Here is a 22,050-nt window from a genome sequence, read left to right as displayed (position 1 = left end):
GCAGTACGGATGGTGTAATGGTTAGCATTACTGCCTCACAGCGCTGAGGTCATGGGTTCTATCCCCACCATGTGTTATATATACAGGGCAGTACGGACGGTGTAATGGTTACATTACCGCCTCACAGCACTGAGATCATGGGTTCCATTCCCACCATCTGTTATATATACGGGGCAGTACGGACAGTGTAATGGTTAGTATTACTGCCTCACAGCACTGAGGTCATGGGTTCTAATCCCACCATGTGTTATATATATGAGGCAGTACGGACGGTGTAATGGTTAGCATTACTGCCTCACAGCGCTGAGGTCATGGGTTCCATTCCCACCATGGCCCTAACTGTGCGGAGTTTGTATATTCTCCCCGTCGTACTTGCGTGGGTTTCCTCCGGGTACTCCGGTTTCCTCCCACAATCCAAAAATATACTGGTAGGTTAATTGGCTCCCAACAAATTAACCCTAGAATGTCTGTGTGTGCGTGTACATGTGGTAGGGAATATAGAGTGTAAGCTCCACTGGAGCAGGGACTGATGTGAATGTTCAAATATTCTCTGTACAGCGCTGCGGATTATGTGTGTGCTATATAAGAAACTATCAATAAATAAATAAGGGGCCCCCTGCTGCCCTGTTACCCTCTTCCTGTCATCCACTGTTTTTCCCTGCCACACTTTGTCTCCCCCAAAATCTTGTGAACTTGGGTAGAAGTGGAAAAGGGGGGCCCAAAGGAATTTGTTCTGCACCTGGGCTCACCGCTCTAAAGTTTTGCCACAGCTTCTTCTGTTTGGGATGTCACGTATCTGGGAAAAGTCCCAGTTGTGGTGTGCGGAGCAGGCAAAAGTGAACCCTCTACATCAGAGCTTTTTTTCATGGGGGGGTAACAACACAGGTATAATTAGTGGCAGCTTGGACGCGCTACTAGGTTATCTCTGATCCCCACCTCTTTTACCATTACAGTTTCCCCGTCTTCTAGCTGGTAACAGAATTAAGCAGAGATGACCATGTTGTTGGATCTTTTGCCCCCCCCCCTCCCCCCCCAACAATTCTTCCATAGTCATATCTTTGTCTTATACTATTCGTGAGCGTTACCCGATAATCCATGTTCTTCCCATTTTATATTCTGTGATCGCCAGCCTTTCAGTATCCTCTCCCATCACTTACGACCGGACGCTTTACCCAAAAAAATTTTTTATTGTCGATTCAAAAGAACCTGCTGAGGTTTCTGAGTGTCTGTTCATTCATCTCAGAATATAAACTCTTATCATCAGGTTTTAGCTTTCTTGACGGAAAAGTTCATTTTTTTATCTCTGTCCTTCTATAGGGCACCAAACCTATTTTTCCTGAAAATTTTGAATTATTATTGTCATTATGTGCTTCTTCGGGTTAGCAAACGGGAATGCACTTTCAAGGGAGAAACTTAAATGTGCAAACTCAGGTTAGGTCAAGTCATCTGGCAGAACCTGCAATAATGTCACAGTATCTAGAACGAACAATGGCGTCTGAATCGCATGCAGCCTGTTTGCGTTGCTGTGACTTGAATCTTACAATACAGTTAGCGCAGGTTCAGCACAATGAATAGATATACAAGGTCTACAGATTGGTGGAATGCTTCTGCAAATGATTTCTCAATAATCATTTCTATGTAAGTTGTTATGACACGTAAAGTAAGCATATGAACAGTATTGGAAATGTACCCATTTACACAACCGTACGTTACAATATTTTGTATTGTTACTATAGAAAATCCTCAAATAATACAAAAAATAGTTTTGAAATTTAATTAAATGGTTTATGGCAAGATGCCAAGAATTCCCGTTTCAATGTAATTGTTGCCCGTCCTTGACAGAGAAGGTGGACAATAATAACTGTGACATGGAGTCACGTACACTGGATGAAGACTTGTTCTTTACACAGCACAGCGGGTATTCAGCATAGGAAGAATGGTTAAAGCATACAGGTATCAGAGCATAATATAGACTCCTTCCTGTAGCCCACACCCCGGCCTATCACTTGGGCAGCTATTCCACCATAAAGACCATTTGCACTCTGCCCTGGAAACCCTTATAACAGAGGTGGTGCTTAATGTGCCCAACCCAAATGATATCAATTAGGAAACCTGGACTGGATCTAATTTTCCTGCTGCTTCTCTAAAACCTGGTCTGGATTTTACATTACTCTCATGTTGAAATATTCTGTACCTGTCTGATCTAAAAAAAAAAATTTGCATGCAGGAAATTAATCGCCCAGCATTAGCGGCATGCGGGGTCGCGCGTCGCTATCGCAGTGGCCCCTATACACGGAGCGATGTAGGGTAATTATCTAAGCCATCTAGTCAGTTAGAAAATGATCTGAAATCACCCAGCACTGCGCTTGATGGTGGATATCTCAGACTCCTGCTGCTGCTGTTCTCCCATTCTACATCTTAGGGGTGCCGAGTATTTGTGGGTATATCCACAAAACTGATGTTTTGGGGGGATGTCCTGCAAATATTTTGGTGATAATTATGGTTGTGATATTGCATTTTGTTGTAGCAAGTGTTAAATAATAGTACATGTATTTATTTCTGATTATATTTATTCATCTTCCTTAGGTTGCTGAATCTTTAAAAAGGGCAGATGCCTGGGCTAGCAACAGCCATGGATAGGATGGAAAAGCCACTGTAAAGAAATTGACTTTGAGAACAACAAAGAACACAAAGTGTGTTATTACACTATGCTACAGTGACTCTAACCCTTACAGATATTGCGGAGTTGAGATCCAGTGAGCCCCTTCCTTATTCAGCCCGGATAAGTGAAAAGAATGGATGCAACAATGAAAGGACCACTGTGTACCACGTCCCATTCATCACGCAGCAGTTTCATACATATTGGACAGCATGTGACTTGGAGTGGGTAGAGTCAATAAAGAATGAACTAGTACATACTTCCATGCGGACATGTGCAAAATGGCTTTAATCAACAGTGATCTTTACCACCTGTATCATTAGACTGGGTCCATAATCAGTGACGTCTTCGTTAGACAACAAAACAAAAACTTAAATAATACAATTTTACACATTAATCTGGGAAAAATATAGGTACTTATGGACAATCACGGCTCCCACGATGTCCATCGCATAGTAAAAATTGCATCGCATCGCATGCGATTTGATCGCATGCGATTTTTAACAGAAATGCATCCAAATGCATTGAAATTAGTATCAAACATGTTCAATGGCCCCCAAATGTCATTTTTCAGGCTGTACCACCCCCACTATCAATGCGAACCCGAAGCGTGGCGAGCGGCGGCGGTACGCGTCCTACGACCTTTTCATACCCCCACTATCCACGTCGGCGTGGAGTTGAGAATAGAAAGTGTGGCGAGCGCAGCGAGCCACCGAGCCCAAAGCGTGGCGAGCGGACACGGATACCTTCACAGGTATACGCGTCCCCTTGCGGGCTTCACAGGTGTCTGCGTCCCCACGCGGGGCTCGCTGCGCTCGCCACGCTTCGGGCTCGGTGGCTCGCTGCGCTCGCCACACTTTCTATTCTCAACTCCACGCCGATGTGGATAATGGGGGTATGAAAAGGTCGTAGGACGCGTACCGCCGCCCCTCGCGGGCTCGCTGCGCTCGCCACGCTTCGGGTTCGCGTTGATAGTGGGGGTGGTACAGCCTGAAAAATTACATTTGGGGGCCATTGAACATGTTTGATACTAATTTCAATGCATTTGGATGCATTTCTGTTAAAAATCGCATGCGATCGCATGCGATCAAATGGCATGCGATGCGATTGCATGTGATTTTTTAAAAATGCATAAAAACGGCAAAAATCACATGCCATCGCATGCCACTACTTATGGCATGCGATGGGAGCCGTGAAAGTCCACAAGTACCAAAATATATTTTTACACTTAGGAACTCATACACTGAATTTCCAACTCTTATTAGGCAATCTATTAGGAAATTATCACAAAAGGATATTTAAGCCCAATACACACTAAATGATACCAGCTGCGTCCGATATATAGTAATAAACAATATCGTCCCTGGGTTCCGATATTGCTCGGTAAACAATATCATACAGTGACATCAGAGGGTTATTTGGCTACATAGCTAAATTGACCTGCATGTTCAGAAGACGTCAATCATCATTAACGATATTGAGTGTACACACTAGACGAATTGTAAAAGATATTGCTCAGAAGCCTTTTTTCTGAGACATATCTTTCACAATATCCTCCAGTGTGTATGGGGCTTAAATTATGTAAAATAAATGGGTGATTTTTTTTTTTCAGGAATACCTTGGATTATGTATTGTCTGCTATCTGCTCCCTTGCCAGAAAATTATCTTACTAACAATTTATTGTAACTACATTTTGGTAGAAGCAGAATTTGTGTTTTGCTTTGGAAAAATTTTGCCCTGGCTTCTAGCTTAACTAGAGCATGATATGAACACCTAGTAGGATGCGATTTTTGGTAAGGTTGTGGCATGACATCGCTGGCTGTTGGAGCTTGGTGTTGGTTCCAAAATACAGGGACCCTCAGTTTATTTGCCGTCTGTATTTTTGGAACCAGGAATGGTCCAAGAGCCCATGCTGGTTTCAGAAAAACAGAGGCCCCCTACGCTTTCTATGCCCCATTTTTTAGGAGCCGGGACTGTTTCAATGAGTCCGGGGTTGGTTTCGCTCAGGAGGGGGGACCCCACAACGTTTTTTTTTATTTTTTTTATTTTCACTTTGACACATTTTTTTTTACAGAACTATGCACAGGTCTCACTGTTCTGTTAAATTCGCCAGCCTGAACTTGGTCTATCGTGTTTGCAAATTTTGGTAACGTTTACCAAAAATTTGCACCCTATTGCATTTACGAATTGGATACTTTATAATGGGAAAACATCTGGACGCGAAGAAAAAAAACACCCACGAATTATACCGCAATTCGCATCCTATTACATGTGCAAATTACACAAAACAGGCGAATTCGGATGTTTTTCCACCAAAAATCGCATAAGAAAATAGCACCCTATTACATCATGTCACCCACAGTTTGTAGATTATCATCAGAATACACACAGACAGTATAATCTGTTCCATTAAATGTATTAATGCTGCCTCTCTGTTTCCTGGTATTGAATGACTTGGACAGTTTGTACTAATTCATTGTATGCTCTGTTAGAAATCTCCCACTCAGGTCACTGAATAAATATTCACATCACGGGGCAGAAAGAGATGTAAAATAGCTGCCTTACTTATTTTATTACACACAGATCGTCAGTTGAGAAATGGCTCTGCTGTCAGTGCTGTAGCCATACAGTGTGACTGGGATATATACTGCTTTATGACAGGGGGGGTACGTGTGGATGACCGGCGGATGGAATGCCAGCAGTCAGAATACCAATGCGGCATCCTAAAGGAGGGAATCCCAACAGGGTATTAATACTTACCTTCCTTCTGAGTTCCTAAATAAAGGACTGACGCGTTTCACAGGCTGTGTTATGGCTTATGCCGGTTCCTGGGGATACACCCAGCACATATATTACATACGTGATAACATGTATGTATAATATATATGCTTACCAATGTAACCCCCCCCCCCGTCACACATAGGATTAGAGCGCTATAACCACATCCATAATAATAAATACTTCAGCTCCATTTTCTAAAATGCTCATCTAAAATACACTGTACAAAACGTTAGCTGTAACTGCTAAATAATAATCATAATCAATGACATATTTCAATTGAGATTTCCAAAAACTGCCGGTTTTATTGATTAAACAATTCAATGTATATATATATGTAGAATGATCATGTACAGTATTTACAGTACTTAGAATTTTTACTACTGGCTATGTAAATTACCACTTTTTACTTTTTTTGTAGACTTTTTATGTCATTAGTGTCTTAATTAGAGACAAAATGTGATCATCATACTGTATGTATTCCTTTTTTAGCCGCTATTGTATGTAACCTATATGTAACCTTAAGACCAGCTGCTCAAATTTGTGCATTATTTGGCCATTCAGGAGCACCGCTTAACCACTGACCATCACCGGACTGCTCACAGATACTGCCGGGCATGGCCTATTCCAAGAGTCGTGGTGACGTCTACAGTGTCCGACTTGGTGCAAGCTACGATCAGTGATCTGGAGTGGCAGTGTCTGTGAGCAGTCCGGGGATGGGCGGTGGTTCGGCGGTTCTCCCGAATAGATCTCCCGCATACCGACCTGTTGTATTGAGCTGTTACAATCTGTACCTTCCTGCTGGCAAACATATACCTGTTATCTATGATGTATGTGAGCTTATTTCTTTTTAGTAAATATTTGATACATATTGCTTATTGTGTGCTTCTTTCTTCTCTTTTTTTCCACATATATATATATATATATATATATATATATATATATATATATATATTCCTATATGTATATATATTCCTATATACTTTCCTGTGCTGGAAGCCTAGATGTGAGCATTGCTGCCTATCTAACATTGTATGCCAAGCCTTTATAGAGTTGAAGGTTGCAGAGGATTCTTGATCCACCTCTGTTCTAAAAAACTTTTATCCACTGATACATTTCCAATCGGACCATAATAATTAAGAACTCTTACTTCAGCTAGGTCAATATAGTTTGATCCATTCCATAGAGAACATGATTGTTAACTGTTATTTTTGCCAACCATTTTTGACGAAACGCGTTGGGTTTCACCATCTTACTGATGCGCTTTTGGCTGTATATGTATATGAATTCTGGCGGATCATGCAAGGACTTTGTAACTGTCATATGTTGAACTTTTAAATAAAAAAAAAAACTTTAAACAGTTATTTTCATTGAATGTCAACCTTAATCCTTGTGATGTTAGCGTCCTCAGAGATCCCTCAGAGGGCAGGGAGCGCCACCCAAATTTCAGGAGCAAGTATGCAATGCTCCATATCGACCAGTTTGTACCCAGCTTAAGAAGGACCTTAGACGTGTTTGATATTCAACTAAACATAGGAGCGGGACTGAGCGGTTCTCTGTTACCATCCGTTTAGTGGATGAAAACAAGGGGACATCAGTCAAATACTAAGTGTACAAATAATGGGTTTTCTCTTTTTGCAATCTGCCGCCAAGGTAGAAAAAAGAGAAAAAAAAGGATTTTCTGTGTAAACAAAATTAAAAAAAAAGACTGATTTAAGACCTTGACAGAAAACACATTTCTGTAATGAGTCATTGTATACGGCGTAAAAGAGTCAGCTGGATTTATGAATGAGAAACAATAAGCAATTCAAATTATCAAAAGACTGCCTTTTGCTGTTGCACTATCAATATAATCCTTTCAAGTGTTTTTTTAATGTGTTTGTGATAGTGAGGGTTTGTGTGTGTGTGTGTGTGTGTATGGGGACTTCATTTTCTAGATTGATTTTCTTGTAACATAAATTATAAAGTATATATTATAATCATATTTGCCTACCTGACCCTCTCCGTGAGGGAGAAAATGCTCTGTTCCTGGCCTTCCCTGGTAATGTAGGATTGCCATCACCTGTGGGGAGCTAGGTAACTGATAAGAAAGGTGTCACCACAGGTGATGGCAATCATACATTACCAGGGAAGCCCAGGAGCAGAGCACTGTGTCCTCCTGGATAGGGGCATGCTGGGAGGTATGGATAATGTAGGATTGCCAGCACCTGTGGGGAGCTAGGTAACTGATAAGAAAGGTGTCACCACAGGTGATGGCAATCATACATTACCAGGGAAGCCCAGGAGCAGAGCACTGTGTCCTCCTGGATAGGGGCATGCTGGGAGGTATGGATAATGTAGGATTGCCAGCACCTGTGGGGAGCTAGGTAACTGATAAGAAAGGTGTCACCACAGGTGATGGCAATCATACATTACCAGGGAAGCCCAGGAGCAGAGCACTGTGTCCTCCTGGATAGGGGCATGCTGGGAGGTATGGATAATGTAGGATTGCCAGCACCTGTGGGGAGCTAGGTCAGTGATAAGAAAGGTGTCACCACAGGTACTGGCAATACTACATTACCAGGGAAGCCCAGGAACAGAGCATTGTTTCCTCCTGGAGTGGGGCATGCTGGGAGGTATGGATAATGTAGGATTGCCAGCACCTGTGGGGAGCTAGGTAACTGATAAGAAAGGTGTCACCACAGGTGATGGCAATCATACATTACCAGGGAAGCCCAGGAACAGAGCATTGTGTCCTCCTGGAGAGGGGCATGCTGGGAGGTATGGCTTATGTAGGATTGCCAGCACCTGTGGGGAGCTAGGTCAGTGATAAGAAAGGTGTCACCACAGGTGCTGGCAATCATACATTACCAGGGAAGCCCAGGAACAGAGCACTGTGTCCTCCTGGAGAGGGGCATGCTGGGAGGTATGGATAATGTAAGATTGTCAGCACCTGTGGGGAGCTAGGTAACTGATAAGAAAGGTGTCACCACAGGTGCTGGCAATCATACATTACCAGGGAAGTCCAGGAACAGAGCATTGTGTCCTCCTGGAGAGGGGCATGCTGGGAGGTATGGAAAATGTATGATTACCAGCACCTGTGGGGAGCTAGGTCAGTGATAAGAAAGGTGTCACCACAGGTACTGGCAATCCTACATTACCAGGGAAGCCCAGGAACAGAGCATTGTGTCCTCCTGGAGAGGGGCATGCTGGGAGGTATGGATAATGTATGATTACCAGCACCTGTGGGGAGCTAGGTAACTGATAAGAAAGGTGTCACCACAGGTGATGGCAATCATACATTACCAGGGAAGCCCAGGAACAGAGCATTGTGTCCTCCTGGAGAGGGGCATGCTGGGAGGTATGGCTTATGTAGGATTGCCAGCACCTGTGGGGAGCTAGGTCAGTGATAAGAAAGGTGTCACCACAGGTGCTGGCAATCATACATTACCACGGAAGCCCAGGAACAGAGCACTGTGTCCTCCTGGAGAGGGGCATGCTGGGAGGTATGGATAATGTAAGATTGTCAGCACCTGTGGGGAGCTAGGTAACTGATAAGAAAGGTGTCACCACAGGTGCTGGCAATCATACATTACCAGGGAAGTCCAGGAACAGAGCATTGTGTCCTCCTGGAGAGGGGCATGCTGGGAGGTATGGAAAATGTATGATTACCAGCACCTGTGGGGAGCTAGGTCAGTGATAAGAAAGGTGTCACCACAGGTACTGGCAATCCTACATTACCAGGGAAGCCCAGGAACAGAGCATTGTGTCCTCCTGGAGAGGGGCATGCTGGGAGGTATGGATAATGTATGATTACCAGCACCTGTGGGGAGCTAGGTAACTGATAAGAAAGGTGTCACCACAGGTGATGGCAATCATACATTACCAGGGAAGCCCAGGAACAGAGCATTGTGTCCTCCTGGAGAGGGGCATGCTGGGAGGTATGGCTTATGTAGGATTGCCAGCACCTGTGGGGAGCTAGGTCAGTGATAAGAAAGGTGTCACCACAGGTGCTGGCAATCCTACATTACCAGGGAAGTCCAGGAGCAGAGCATTGTGTCCTCCTGGAGAGGGTCAGGTAGGCAAGTATGATTAAAACATGGTTGCCTACCTGTCCCTCTGCTTCAGGGAGAAAATGCTCTGTTCCTGGACTTCCCTGGTAATGTAGGATTACCAGCACCTGTGGGGAGCTAGGTAACTGATAAGAAAGGTGTCACCACAGGTGCTGGCAATCATACATTACCAGGGAAGCCCAGGAACAGAGCATTGTCTCCCTGAAGGATAGGGTCAGGTAGACCATTTATACCCCTTTCACACTTGGAAAAATATCCCGGGTTTTTGCACATGAACGCACATCAACCTGGGATTTAGCTCAGTGTGAAAGGGTGTCACCGCATTCCGTGTTCAGCATTCCGGGATTTCTACCCAGGTCCTGACCTGGTGGGTGGCCAGTGTGAAAGCACTTGCAAGCCAGGACACACCGGGTCGCACCCGGAACTTAGAACCCGGCTTGCGACCCGGCTTGCAAGTGTGAAAGGGGTAATAGTGGTACAGTGTTAATACAGACATACCTCCCAACATAACCCTCTCCAGGGGGGACACAATGCTCTGCTCCTGGATTTTCCTCTTAATGTATGATTGCCGTCACCTGTATTGAACAGGTTCATTGAAAAGAAAAGGCATTTTAAACACAGCTGATGGCAACCATACATTCCGAGGAAAGTCCAGGAGCAGATCATTGTGTCCGTCCTGGAGGGGGTCATGTGGGGAGGTATGATGCAGGTTAAAAAGCTACTCATTTTTATTCCCGTGTTATTTTCCCAAAACTGGATTATAATTCAACAAACATAATTTATCCTAATAATTCACGTTTAACACACATAGGTATAATTAATAGAAACATAGAAACATAGAATTTGACGGCAGATAAGAACCATTTGGCCCATCTAGTCTGCCCCTTTTTACCCTTCAGGTAATCTCAACTGTTTTTGATCCTTATTTCTTTGTAAGGATATCACTATGCATATCCTAAGCATGTTAAATTGTTCTACTGTCTTAGCCTCTACCACCTCTGATGGGAGGCTATTCCAATTAGTCACTACCCTTTCTGTGAAGTAATTGTTTCTAAAATTTTCCCTGAACCTACCTCCCTCCAGTTTCAGTGCATGTCCTCGTGTTCTATTACTTCTTTTCCTTTGAAGAAAATTTCCCTCCTGTACTATGTTAAAACCCTTCATATATTTGAATATTTCTATCATGTCCCCCCTTTCCCTTCTCTGCTCCAAGTTTTGTGATGTAGGCCAGGCACCATTTTAGTTGCCCTTCTTTGTACACTCTCTAATGTATTTATATCCTTCTGAAGATAAGGGGAGAAATTTAATAGGATGAGAGATTCAGAAAGTGAGAGATTTGGTGAGAAATCTCCAGTTTTTTTAAAGCGGCAATCATTTGCACTTCAGAATCAAACTGGTTTTGCAGTGCAAATGATTGCCGCTTTAAAAAAACCTGGAGATTTCTTCCCAAATCTCTCACTTTCTGAATCTCTCATTCTATTAAATCTCACCCAGTATTCCAGATGAGGTCGTACCAATGACCTATACAGTGGCATTATTACTTCTTTTTTTCTGCTACTGATTCCTCTCCTTATGCAACCAAGCATCTGACTAGCCTTCCTCATTGCTTTGCTACATTGCTTTCCTGCCTTTAAGTCACTTGAAATAGTGACTCCTAGATCTATATACCATCTATATCATATCATGTCCCCAGTAGTGCTGGTACAGATGTCCTCAGTAGTGCTAATTACATATCATGTCCCCAGTAGTGCTGGTACAGATGTCCCTAGTAGTGGCAGGAACATACAGTATCATGTCCCCAGTAGTGCTGTTACATATGTTCCCAGTAGTATCATTTACATATTATGGGGGAAATTTACCAATATGAAAAACCTAGTTTTTCGTATTGGTATTTTCCCTACGACTGCATACGACTGTTTAAGTCGTATGCAAAGTCGTGTTCCGGAGGATCAGTTACAAAGCAGTCATATACGACTGCTTTGTAACCCTCCGATGGTGTAATGATTCGTATTAGCGGCCGTATATACGGCTGCTAATACGAATTATTTCTAGCAGTCTGCACGGATCAGTCAGATCCGTGCAGGCTGCATGGTGTAAAAAAAATAGAAAAAAAAATAAATTAAAAAAAAAAACGGCGTGGGGTCCCCCCCACAGCCGAAACCAGCACCAGGCTGACAGAGCCTGGAGCCGGTAATTAAAAATCAGGGAACCCGACAAATAGGGGTTCCCCGATTTTTAACAACCAGCCCCAGGCTCCTGCTCTGGGGCTGGTTCCCAAAATACGGGGGACAAAATGACTAGGGGTCCCCCGTATTTCAAGAACCAGCCCCAGGCAAAACCAGCCAGCGGGTAATGCCACAGCCGGGGGGAGACTTTTTATGCAAGTCCCCCCGGCCAAAGCATTAACCCTACCGACCAGTCAGCCTGGCCAGGGGCCCTGGGGGAGTGGGGACCCCCCCAATAAAGGGGTCCCCCCCCTCCAGGACTTACCTGACCAGGCTGAAGCCTGGTGCTGTCCTCGATGCCCCTGGGCGGTGGGCATCGAGCTGATGGTTTTGTGTAAAAAATAGAATAAAAACCATTGTTTTTTACTGTGGCACTACAAGTGCCAGCAAGCCTCCCCAGCAAGCTGGGACTTGGATAACCACAAGTCCCAGCCTGCTGGGCATTAAAGGGCCCGCTGGGTCTTGTAGTGCCACCGTAAAAAAAATAGTTAAATAAAACACACTGACACCCGTTTTAAATAAAAGTTTAATACACACATTACATACATACTGATACTTACCTTTCTTGATCCCGTAGGTAGCCCTGGTCCTGATGTCCTGTGTCGTCCTCCAGGTCCATGTCGGCTGTCTGCGTCGTCCTCCAGGTCCATGTCGACGGTCCGTGTCGTCCTCCAGGTCCATGGCGGTGTCCGGGTCCGAAGAAATCCATGTTGGAGCTGTGGAAGGAAATCCTACTCACCTGTTCCTGCGCTGAAGAAGTCTTCTCTTGATCCGACGTAGTCCAGGTAATCTTCCTGCTGTCGCCGGTCCCCGCTGTCTGCGCTGTCCGTGCATCGCGCTGAGGAGAGATGCTGAAGTTTCATATTCGGCGCCTCTCCTCAGACTGAATTCTATTGGCCGCCTAGCAGGCCAATCAGGAGCCGAGAAAGTCGGCTCCTGATTGGCCTGCTCCAACATGGATTTCTTCGGACCCGGACACCGCCATGGACCTGGAGGACGACACGGACCGTCGACATGGACCTGGAGGACGACGCAGACAGCCGACATGGACGACACAGGACATCAGGACCAGGGCTACCTACGGGATCAAGAAAGGTAAGTATCAGTATGTATGTAATGTGTGTATTAAACTTTTATTTAAAACGGGTGTCAGTGTGTTTTATTTAACTATTTTTTTTACGGTGGCACTACAAGACCCAGCGGGCCCTTTAATGCCCAGCAGGCTGGGACTTGTGGTTATCCAAGTCCCAGCTTGCTGGGGAGGCTTGCTGGCACTTGTAGTGCCACAGTAAAAAACAATGGTTTTTATTCTATTTTTTACACAAAACCATCAGCTCGATGCCCACCGCCCAGGGGCATCGAGGACAGCACCAGGCTTCAGCCTGGTCAGGTAAGTCCTGGAGGGGGGGGACCGTGCAGGCAAAAACGCAAATACGACATGAAAATGGTGTTCTATTTTCCTGTCGTATTTGCGTGGGTGTTTTACACCACTAAGCAGCCGTATTATCCATACGGCTGCTTAGTAAATCAGAAACCACCATTCTTTTGAATGGTGATTTCTGTCGTATTCTATCGATGGTGTAGACATTCGTATTTGTAACTACAAATACGAATGTTCCATCTTTAGGACTACGAATTGTTGTATTTTTGGGATTGTAAATCCCGAAAATACAAATTCGTAAAAAAAAGGTGTATTTCTCCCTACGAATACACCTTTTTTCTACGAATCCATTTTGGTAAATGTCCCCCTATGTCCCCAGTAGTGCTGGTACAAATGTCCTCAGTAGTGCTAGTTACATATAATGTCCCCAGTAGTGCTGGTACAGATCATGTCCCCAGTAGTGCCAGTTACATATAATGTCCCCAGTAGTGCTGTTACAGATGTCCCTAGTAGTGCCAATAACATATCATGTCACCAGTAGTGCCAGTTACAGATCATGTCCCCAGTAGTTCCAGGTACAGATGTCCTCAGTAGTGCTAGTTACATATCATGTCCCCAGTAGTGCTGCTACAGATGTCCCCAATAGTGCCAGGTACAGATGTCCTCAGTAGTGCTAGTTACATATAATGTCCCCAGTAGTGCTGGTACAGATGTCCCCAGTAGTGCCAGTCACATATCATGTTCCCTGTAGTGCCATGTACAAATGTCCTCAGTAGTGCTATTTACATGTAATGTCCCCAGTAGTGATGCTACAGATGTCCCCAGTAGTGCTAGTTACATATCATACCCCCTGTAGTGCTGGTAGAGATGTCCCCAATAGTGCTGGTACAGATGTCCTCAGTAGTGCCAGATACATATCATGTCCTCAGTAGTGCCAGGTACAAATGTCCTCAGTAGTGCTAGTTACATATAATGTCCCCAGTAGTGCTGGTACAGATGTCCCCAGTAGTGCCAGTCACATATCATGTTCTCAGTAGTGTCAGGTACAGATGTCCTCAGTAGTGCTAGTTACATATAATGTCCCCAGTAGTGCTGCTACAGATGTCCCCAGTAGTGCCAGGTACAAATGTCCTTAGGAGTGCTAGTTACATATAATGTCCCCAGTAGTGATGCTACAGATGTCCCTAGTAGTGGCAGTTACATATCATGTCCCCAGTAGTGCTGGTACAGATGTCCCCAGTAGTGCCAGTCACATATCATGTCCCCAGTAGTGCTGGTACAGATGTCCTCAGTAGTGCCAGTTACATATCATGCCTCCAGTAGTGCTGGTACAGATGTCCCCAGTAGTGCCAGTCCCATATCATGTCCCCAGTTGTGCTGGTACAGATGTCCCCAGTAGTGCCAGTCACATATCATGTCCCCAGTAGTGCTGGTACAGATGTCCTCAGTAGTGCCAGATACATATCATGACCTCAGTAGTGCCAGTCACATATCATGTCCCCAGTAGTGCTGGTACAGATGTCCCCAGTAGTGCCAGTCACATATCATGTCCCCAGTAGTGCTGGTACAGATGTCCCCAGTAGTGCCAGTCACATATCATGCCCCCAGTAGTGCTGGTACAGATGTCCCCAGTAGTGCCAGTCACATATCATGTCCCCAGTAGTGCTAGTACAGATGTCCCCAGTAGTGCTAGTCACATATCATGTCCCCAGTAGTGCTGGTACAGATGTCCTCAGTCGTGCCAGTTACATATCATGTCTCAAATAGTGCCAGGTGCATATCATGTCCCCAGTAGTGCCAGTTACATATTATGTCCTCAGTAGTGCTGGTACAGATGTCCCCAGTAGTGCCAGTTACATATTATATCCTCAGTAGTGCTGGTACAGATGTCCCCAGTAGTGCCAGTTACAGATGTCCCCAGTAGTGCCAGTTTCATATCATATCCCCAGTAGTGCTGGTACAGATGTCCCCAGTAGTGCCAGTTACAGATGTCCCCAGTAGTGCCAGTTACATATTATGTCCTCAGTAGTGCTGGTACAGATGTCCCCAGTAGTGCCAGTTTTATATCATATCCCCAGTAGTGCTGGTACAGATGTCCCAGCAGTACCAGTTACATATCATGTCCCCAGTAGTGCTGGTACAGATGTCCCCAGTAGTGCCAGTCACATATCATGTCCCCAGTAGTGCTGGTACAGATGTCCCCAGTAGTGCCAGTCACATATCATGTCCCCAGTAGTGCTGGTACAGATGTCCCCAGTTGTGCCAGTCACATATCATGCCTCCAGTAGTGCTGGTACAGATGTCCCCAGTAGTGCCAATCACATATCATGTCCACAGTAGTGCTGGTACAGATGTCCCCAGTAGTGCCAGTCACATATCATGTCCCCAGTAGTGCTGGTACAGATGTCCCCAGTAGTGCCAGTCACATATCATATCCCCAGTAGTGCTGGAACAGATGTCCCCAGTAGTGCCAGATACATATCATGTCCCCAGTAGTGCTAGTACAGATGTCCCTAGTAGTGCCAGTTACATATCATGTCCCCAGTAGTGCTAGTACAGATGTCCCTAATAGTGCCAGTTACATATCATGTCCCCAGTAGTGCTGGAACAGATGTCCCCAGTAGTGCCAGTTACATATCATGTCCCCAGTAGTGCTGGAACAGATGTCCCCAGTAGTGCCAGTTACATATCATGTCCCCAGTAGTGCTAGTACAGATGTCCCTAGTAGTGCCAGTTACATATCATGTCCCCAGTAGTGGTGGAACAGATGTCCCCAGTAGTGCCAGTTACATATCATGTCCCCAGTAGTGCTAGTACAGATGTCCCTAGTAGTGCCAGTTACATATCATGTCCCCAGTAGTGCTGGTACAGATGTCCCTAGTAGTGCTTTAAGTAATTTTTCCCCCGCATTTTGGAGACTATGGTTAATAATTTGGATAACGGATATTTGGATAAAGGATACTCAACCTATACCCCCAAGATCTGTCTTTGTACAGTAATTATTGGACAGATTCATCATTATGCTCCATTAGCCCCCTTTAATTTTTGTGAGTTAAATATGAAACTGCCAGAACAATTCAGTAAAACTCCAGTGCGGCTTTGAAAAGCATGTTTTTGATTTTAGTTTGATGAAATGACAGTAGGTCCACAGAGTCGGCCCGAGGCATAGGCAAACTAGGCAAATGCCTATAGGCATGAGGCTCATACAACTGAGCCAGTAGCAGTGGGAATGCCAGTGTAAGGTGGGGGCAGCAGTAACAAAAATGGGCACCTTACCTGTAGGAGGAATGCTGTGCATGCCCAGCTGCAACAGCTCCTCTTCCCATGGGCCATTGTGGAGTCCAGAAGAATGAGCTTCCAGCAGCCATACAGTCATCAATATCTGCAGAGTCCAGGCTTGGTGAGTGCTGTGCAGGGCGGAGGGTGGTTGGGTTGTAATCATTTATGGCATATGTGTAAGAGGCATTTCTGCGTGGTATTATGTGTATAAAGACATTACATTATAGATGGACAAATCCATGTGCACTACAGGTGCAGAGAGAGTTAGATTTGGGTGGGGTTTTACTTCAAAGTGAGATCTATATTGCAGTGTAAAAATAAAGCAGCCAGTATTTACCCTGCACAGAAACAAAATAACTCACCCAAATCTCTCTGCACATTTTACATCTGCCCCCCCCCCCCCACCTGCAGTGCACATGGTTTTGTCAATCTAAGAAGGATTTTGTCAGAAAGAGTGAACTAGAATAAGGCCCACTGTGTGGCATTATGTGTATAAGGGTCACTATTACTGTGTCCCATGATGTGTATATGGTGCACTAATTTGTGACTTAACATGTATAAAAGGCATTTCTGTGTGCTGCAGTGTGAAAGAGGAGCAATGCAGCCTCATCCAGCCCTCCGCAACAGCACCGGCTCATGTCAGTGTGTCGGTGCAACCCCAGGCAGGTTCCACCACAGTGCCACTGCAGTTAGAGGCCTCCTCTCTTCTCCCCTTCTGAGTCCCAGTGACGCCGCAGCTGCAAAAATTCTTGTTAGGGGGTTATTAAGTGCCAGCTGCCCACAGCAATCGATTGTCGGGGGGCTTACTACAGGGATGAGTATCTTAATTTGGGGCCCCCTTGATTTTTCCACAACCAAAGTCGGACAGATGCACAGGCTACCCCTGGGCAACAAGCATGTAAAATACCCCTGGCAATAAGCATTTAACCCCCCTAGGCAATGAGCGTTTAAAACCCTGTGGCAACTAGCATGTTTTCCCCTGGGAACAAGTATTTAAACCCCCTGGCAACAAGCATTTAACTCCTCTGGCAATTAGCATATAATCCTCCCTTGGCATTGAGTGGGTTATCCCAACTTATGTGGCATACTATGTAATGGGCATTATGGGGTGTGGTATAATATGTAATGGGCATTATGGCATGTGGCCTAATGTGTAATGGGCATTATGGTGTGTGGCGTATGCGTAATGGGCATTATGGCATGTGGCATAATATGTAATGGGCATTATGATGTGTGGCCTTATGTGTAATGGGCATTATGGTGTGTGGCATAATATGTAATGGGCATTATAGCGAGTGGCCTAATTTTTAATGAGCATTATGGTGTGTGGTATAATATGTAATGGGCATTACAATGTGTGGCATTATATGTATGTTATGGGCTTTATGGTGTGTGGCATAATGTGTAATGGGCATTATGGCATGTTCTATAATGTCTAATGGGCATTACGGTGTATGGTGTAATGTGTAGCAGGTATTAGGGTGTGTGGCATAATGTGTAGTAGCTGTCAGTTCAGAAATGAGACTGTCTGCACTGGGACTTCTTGCCACCCATACGCCCACCATCCCTCCCTGCTCCACACAACTATTAGTGCTTAAGTCATGCAACATCAGTTGACTGACCCAAGCAGGCATAGACACATCTGCGTCGGCAGGGGTATGCCCAGCATTTTTACGGGCATGACCATAAAACGCTGGGCAATCTTAAACAACAGCAGGGGCGAAATGTAATAGGGTGCGTTTTTTTTAGACCACTAAAACAATCGCTCATATCAAATGTGTGATTTTATACCAAAATTCAGACATGTAAAAGGGTACGATTTTCTAGACAAAGTCAGAATATGCATGCAGGGGCACCATGATAGGAGAGGGGATGAGAGGGGGAGAGGACGTGTTAGTGGTGCCAGTGTACATGCTCAGAGAGTGGAGAGAGAGAGAGAGGAGAGCAGAGAGATGGCAGGGAAAGGGATTAAAAATAGGCCCCGACATATAAAGTACACAGGCCCACCTTGGCGTCAAAAGTGAAGGATATAGTTCTGTGCGCGCCGAATGCGCATGGGTGAGGCCACTCAAAAGGGGGCATGTCTTTGTGTGTAGTGTACCAAACCATTCACCACTGCTACACATTATGCAACAAAATACTAGACCCCATTATACTTGCCCCTTACACATGGTGCCAAATGGAATGAGCCAAAATTCACATAATGCCACATGGATTAATCTAAAGTACACAATATGCTTAATAAACATAGACATTGCATGTCGAAGTCGCGCGTCAAAAATTTACACCATAATGCACATTACATGTTAAGCCACAGACCATAATGTCCATTACGTATTATGCCAAAGACCGTAATGCCTATTAAAAATTATGCTACATAAGTGCTGCTTACCTAAGTGCTCATTGCCAGGGGGTTCCATGCTCATTGCCAGAGGTTCCATGCTGGTTGCCATGTGTGATTGCCAAGGAGGAATACATGCTTGCGGAAACTGGGGGGGCAGCTGCAGCTGGGCAAACGTGACAGCCATTGACAGCTGGGCAGAGAGTGGGGGGCTGCCTGTCTGTATTCAGATCATTGCAGGTCCAGGCTACTTGAAATAATACCCATTTCACACCAGAAAATGCAGGGTCTTATCCGGGAATATGGTCCCTGGGCCATGCAGGGATATTTCCGGGTTGGCTCTTGTCCCACCAGCCTAGTCCCTGCATTTCCTGGTGTCAGGGGGGAGAGAAAGCCCACCTCTTTTTTTATTATCTTCATTGTTCAAAATTTAACAGTATGCAATTTTGCATTTTACAGATCAATTTAAAAACATTCTTGGTACTTGTTTCCCCGCATATCGTACTTAGTGGTGTGTGGTGCGTGCAATGCGATATTCCTGTTAAATTAAGTGCTTGTACAATGAAATATCGCATAGCATTGCATGCCAGCAAATGGCATGCGATGCGATTTTTAATTGTACAAGCACCCTGATGAGTGCTTATAATGTTAAATGCACCCCCATTGTCAACACCACCCCCACTATCAACGCCAACCTGAAGCGTGGTGAGCGATGCGAGCCCGCGAGGGGCGGCGGTACACTCCTCCGACCTTTTCATACCCCCACTATCCATGCCGGCGTGGAGTTGACTCCAGATAGTGTGGCGAGCGCAGCGAGCCATCGAGCCCGAAACGTGACGAGCGCAGCGAGCCCCGCGAGGGAACGCGGAATACGAGCCCGAAGCGTGGCGAGCACAGCAAGCCCCGCGACGTGGATAGTGGGGGTATGAAAAGGTCGGAGGACGCGTACCGCTGCCCCACGTGGGCTCGCTGCGCTCGCCACGCTTTGGGTTCGTATTGATAGTGGGGGTGGCGTTGACAATGGGGGTGCATTTAACATTGTAAGCACCCAAACAAGTACCCATTCTTAATAATGCATTTTGAATCTCAGACACATCCCAATTACATTGGAGGAAAAAAAAAACCACAGTACTCCTACAAAATATAAAATCCCTTATCTCCAAGGCAAGGCTGGACCTCTGTCGGTTCAGGATCTATACAGCTTGCAACCTTTGCTGAGGCTAGGTTCTGTACAGGGGTAGGTCTACAGTCTGTCTATTCTCCTATTCCTGTGTCTTGTGGATGCCATTCTATTGAAGCGAAACATAACTTAATCTTTTCCTGAGTTTGGGGTGATAGGGTCTTTATAAATCTTCCCCAAGTATCAAAGAATTTGATTTTGTCTTTTGTTTTGTACATAGCTGCCTCCACCTAATCCATTAAGAAAATATAATATAACTTATCCAAAAACATTTTCATGGTTGGGGGGGTTGTGGTTGTATGTAGAATCATTTTTTAACGGCTGCCGATATGGCTAGTAATAATTTGTCTCTATCTTCCCTCCCAGTATTACTCGTCCCATAGGTGGTTAAAGTAAAAATAGACAACACATTTGTTGGTAAGCTGCTCAATCAGAGGTGTGCCAAAAGGGAGAAGTAATAATTCTAGCTACGAAAAACATTTTGTATCCCAATTGCACACTGAGTGAGAGATATCTACATACTAATCAGATAATGCAGAGATCTTGATTGCATATATCTGCAGATATAGGGCTAAGCCCCCAGGCCGTACGTCAAGGCGTCTCTGTGTCACTGGGGGTCCCTAATACTGGGTCTGGGGTGTGGGCCCCCAACATGCCGGCACATCTGTATTATCTGATTATTATGTAGATATTTCTCACTCAGTGTGCAATTGGGATACAAAATGTTTTTTTCCTAAAGTAGAAATATCCCTATTCAACTGGAATTCACTATCTATGTAGGTGAACTTCTCGACACTCTTCCAGAAATGAAACTCGACTGGGCATCGCCAGAGACAGTGGACCAGCTTAGCTCCTGACGTGTGACATCTTATACAATCACTGTTTGTGGACAGCCTGATCTTGTTCCTTCTGTTAAGGGAAAGCAACACTCTGTAATATATATTCATAAATAATTCTATGTGGGTCGGCATTTGTAGTGTTTTGCTCCCCCCCTTTAACCGGCTAGATTGTTTAACGGGCTATATCTTTAGAATCAATTGACCCAGTATCATATATAAACTTTAGAGTGGGCTTCGAATGATGCTGGTTGCGTGAAACTTTGCTGTTTGGTTCCAGAGAAATCTGCCTTCAGAGAACATGAACAGCCATGTGATTACATTTCAGAAATAAAAAAATTGCAATAGCTCTGGAACCAATTGACCCACATGGACTAGTCTAATATCAAGGCCTGGCGATTTGAGTTAGAATGAGATCAACCACAAGATTTAGTGATGCCGGGGGGGGGGGGGGGGGGAGGGTAGTGGACCAGCAGCCGTCAGAAACCAGTTGGGGGTCGGAATTAGCGGGTCCCATGTTATCCCATGGAGAAAATGTTCCAGGTTTGCCCAGCGGTATCTCCGGTTTCCGGGGGGCTAGCAACGCGAGGCTGGGCTCGTTGGAAAGCCCCAATCCTGAGCTATGTCACTTTCATGGGTGCCCCACCCCTGAATCCACCACTGACTTGGTGCACCTCGGCGCGAATGACATGACTCGTCCGACGCTATGAAAAATATGTAAAAACAAAGAAAAAATGCAAACACAAGAATAACTAAGAATATTTGTTCAAATATAGAAGTAAAAAAAAATAAAGAAATAAAAACGACTGCAGTTATCAATTGTGTATATACATATAGCTTATACTGCCACAATGAGGGCTGATTGGATCTAACATAATAATGCAAAAGTTCATTAAAAGCTGAATGTATGATATTATTCCATTACTGTATTTATATAGAATCCACTTAGAATTCAAAGAGAGTTCTGTAATCCATAAACAATGCAGCAATTAGATATTATCACCTCACTGGTTATGAGCAGTGAATGTCTCTATCTGAATGGCACAGAAAGCTGCATCTGTAGGCACCCTAGGCAAAACTTCTACCTAATGCCACCCCCCCCCCCTCCACCACCACCACCACTACTAAATAGAGAGCTGCAGGATGGCAAGAAGGCCATAGAGAGAGATAAAGAACGTTAGGAAGAGAATAAAGAGATGCAGAATGGTAGGGAGAGGATAGAATTGTAATAGATTTGTGCCCCCCCCCCCAAAAAAAAAAACTGTAACCCTCTTAGACCACCACACGCCATGCCACCATGTACAACGTACAACCTGCTC

General features: G+C 44.9%; 1 protein-coding gene across 1 annotated transcript in view; it reads left to right on the top strand.

Annotated features, from left to right (window-relative positions):
* ADGRD2 (adhesion G protein-coupled receptor D2) overlaps positions 1–3,170 on the top strand; it is a 170,831-nt gene extending 167,661 nt beyond the window's left edge. Inside the window, exon 26 of the mRNA XM_083160480.1 lies at positions 2,587–3,170. Coding sequence (XP_083016606.1) covers positions 2,587–2,594 — 8 coding nt within the window. The 3' untranslated portion in view covers positions 2,595–3,170. The remainder of the gene's footprint in view (positions 1–2,586) is intronic.
* The last annotated feature ends 18,880 nt before the right edge of the window (positions 3,171–22,050 follow it).

This window comes from Crinia signifera, chromosome 9, assembly GCF_055691185.1.
Source record: "Crinia signifera chromosome 9, ASM5569118v1, whole genome shotgun sequence".
Taxonomy (NCBI): Eukaryota; Metazoa; Chordata; class Amphibia; order Anura; family Myobatrachidae; genus Crinia; species Crinia signifera.
This window is presented reverse-complemented; position numbering and strand designations above follow the sequence as displayed.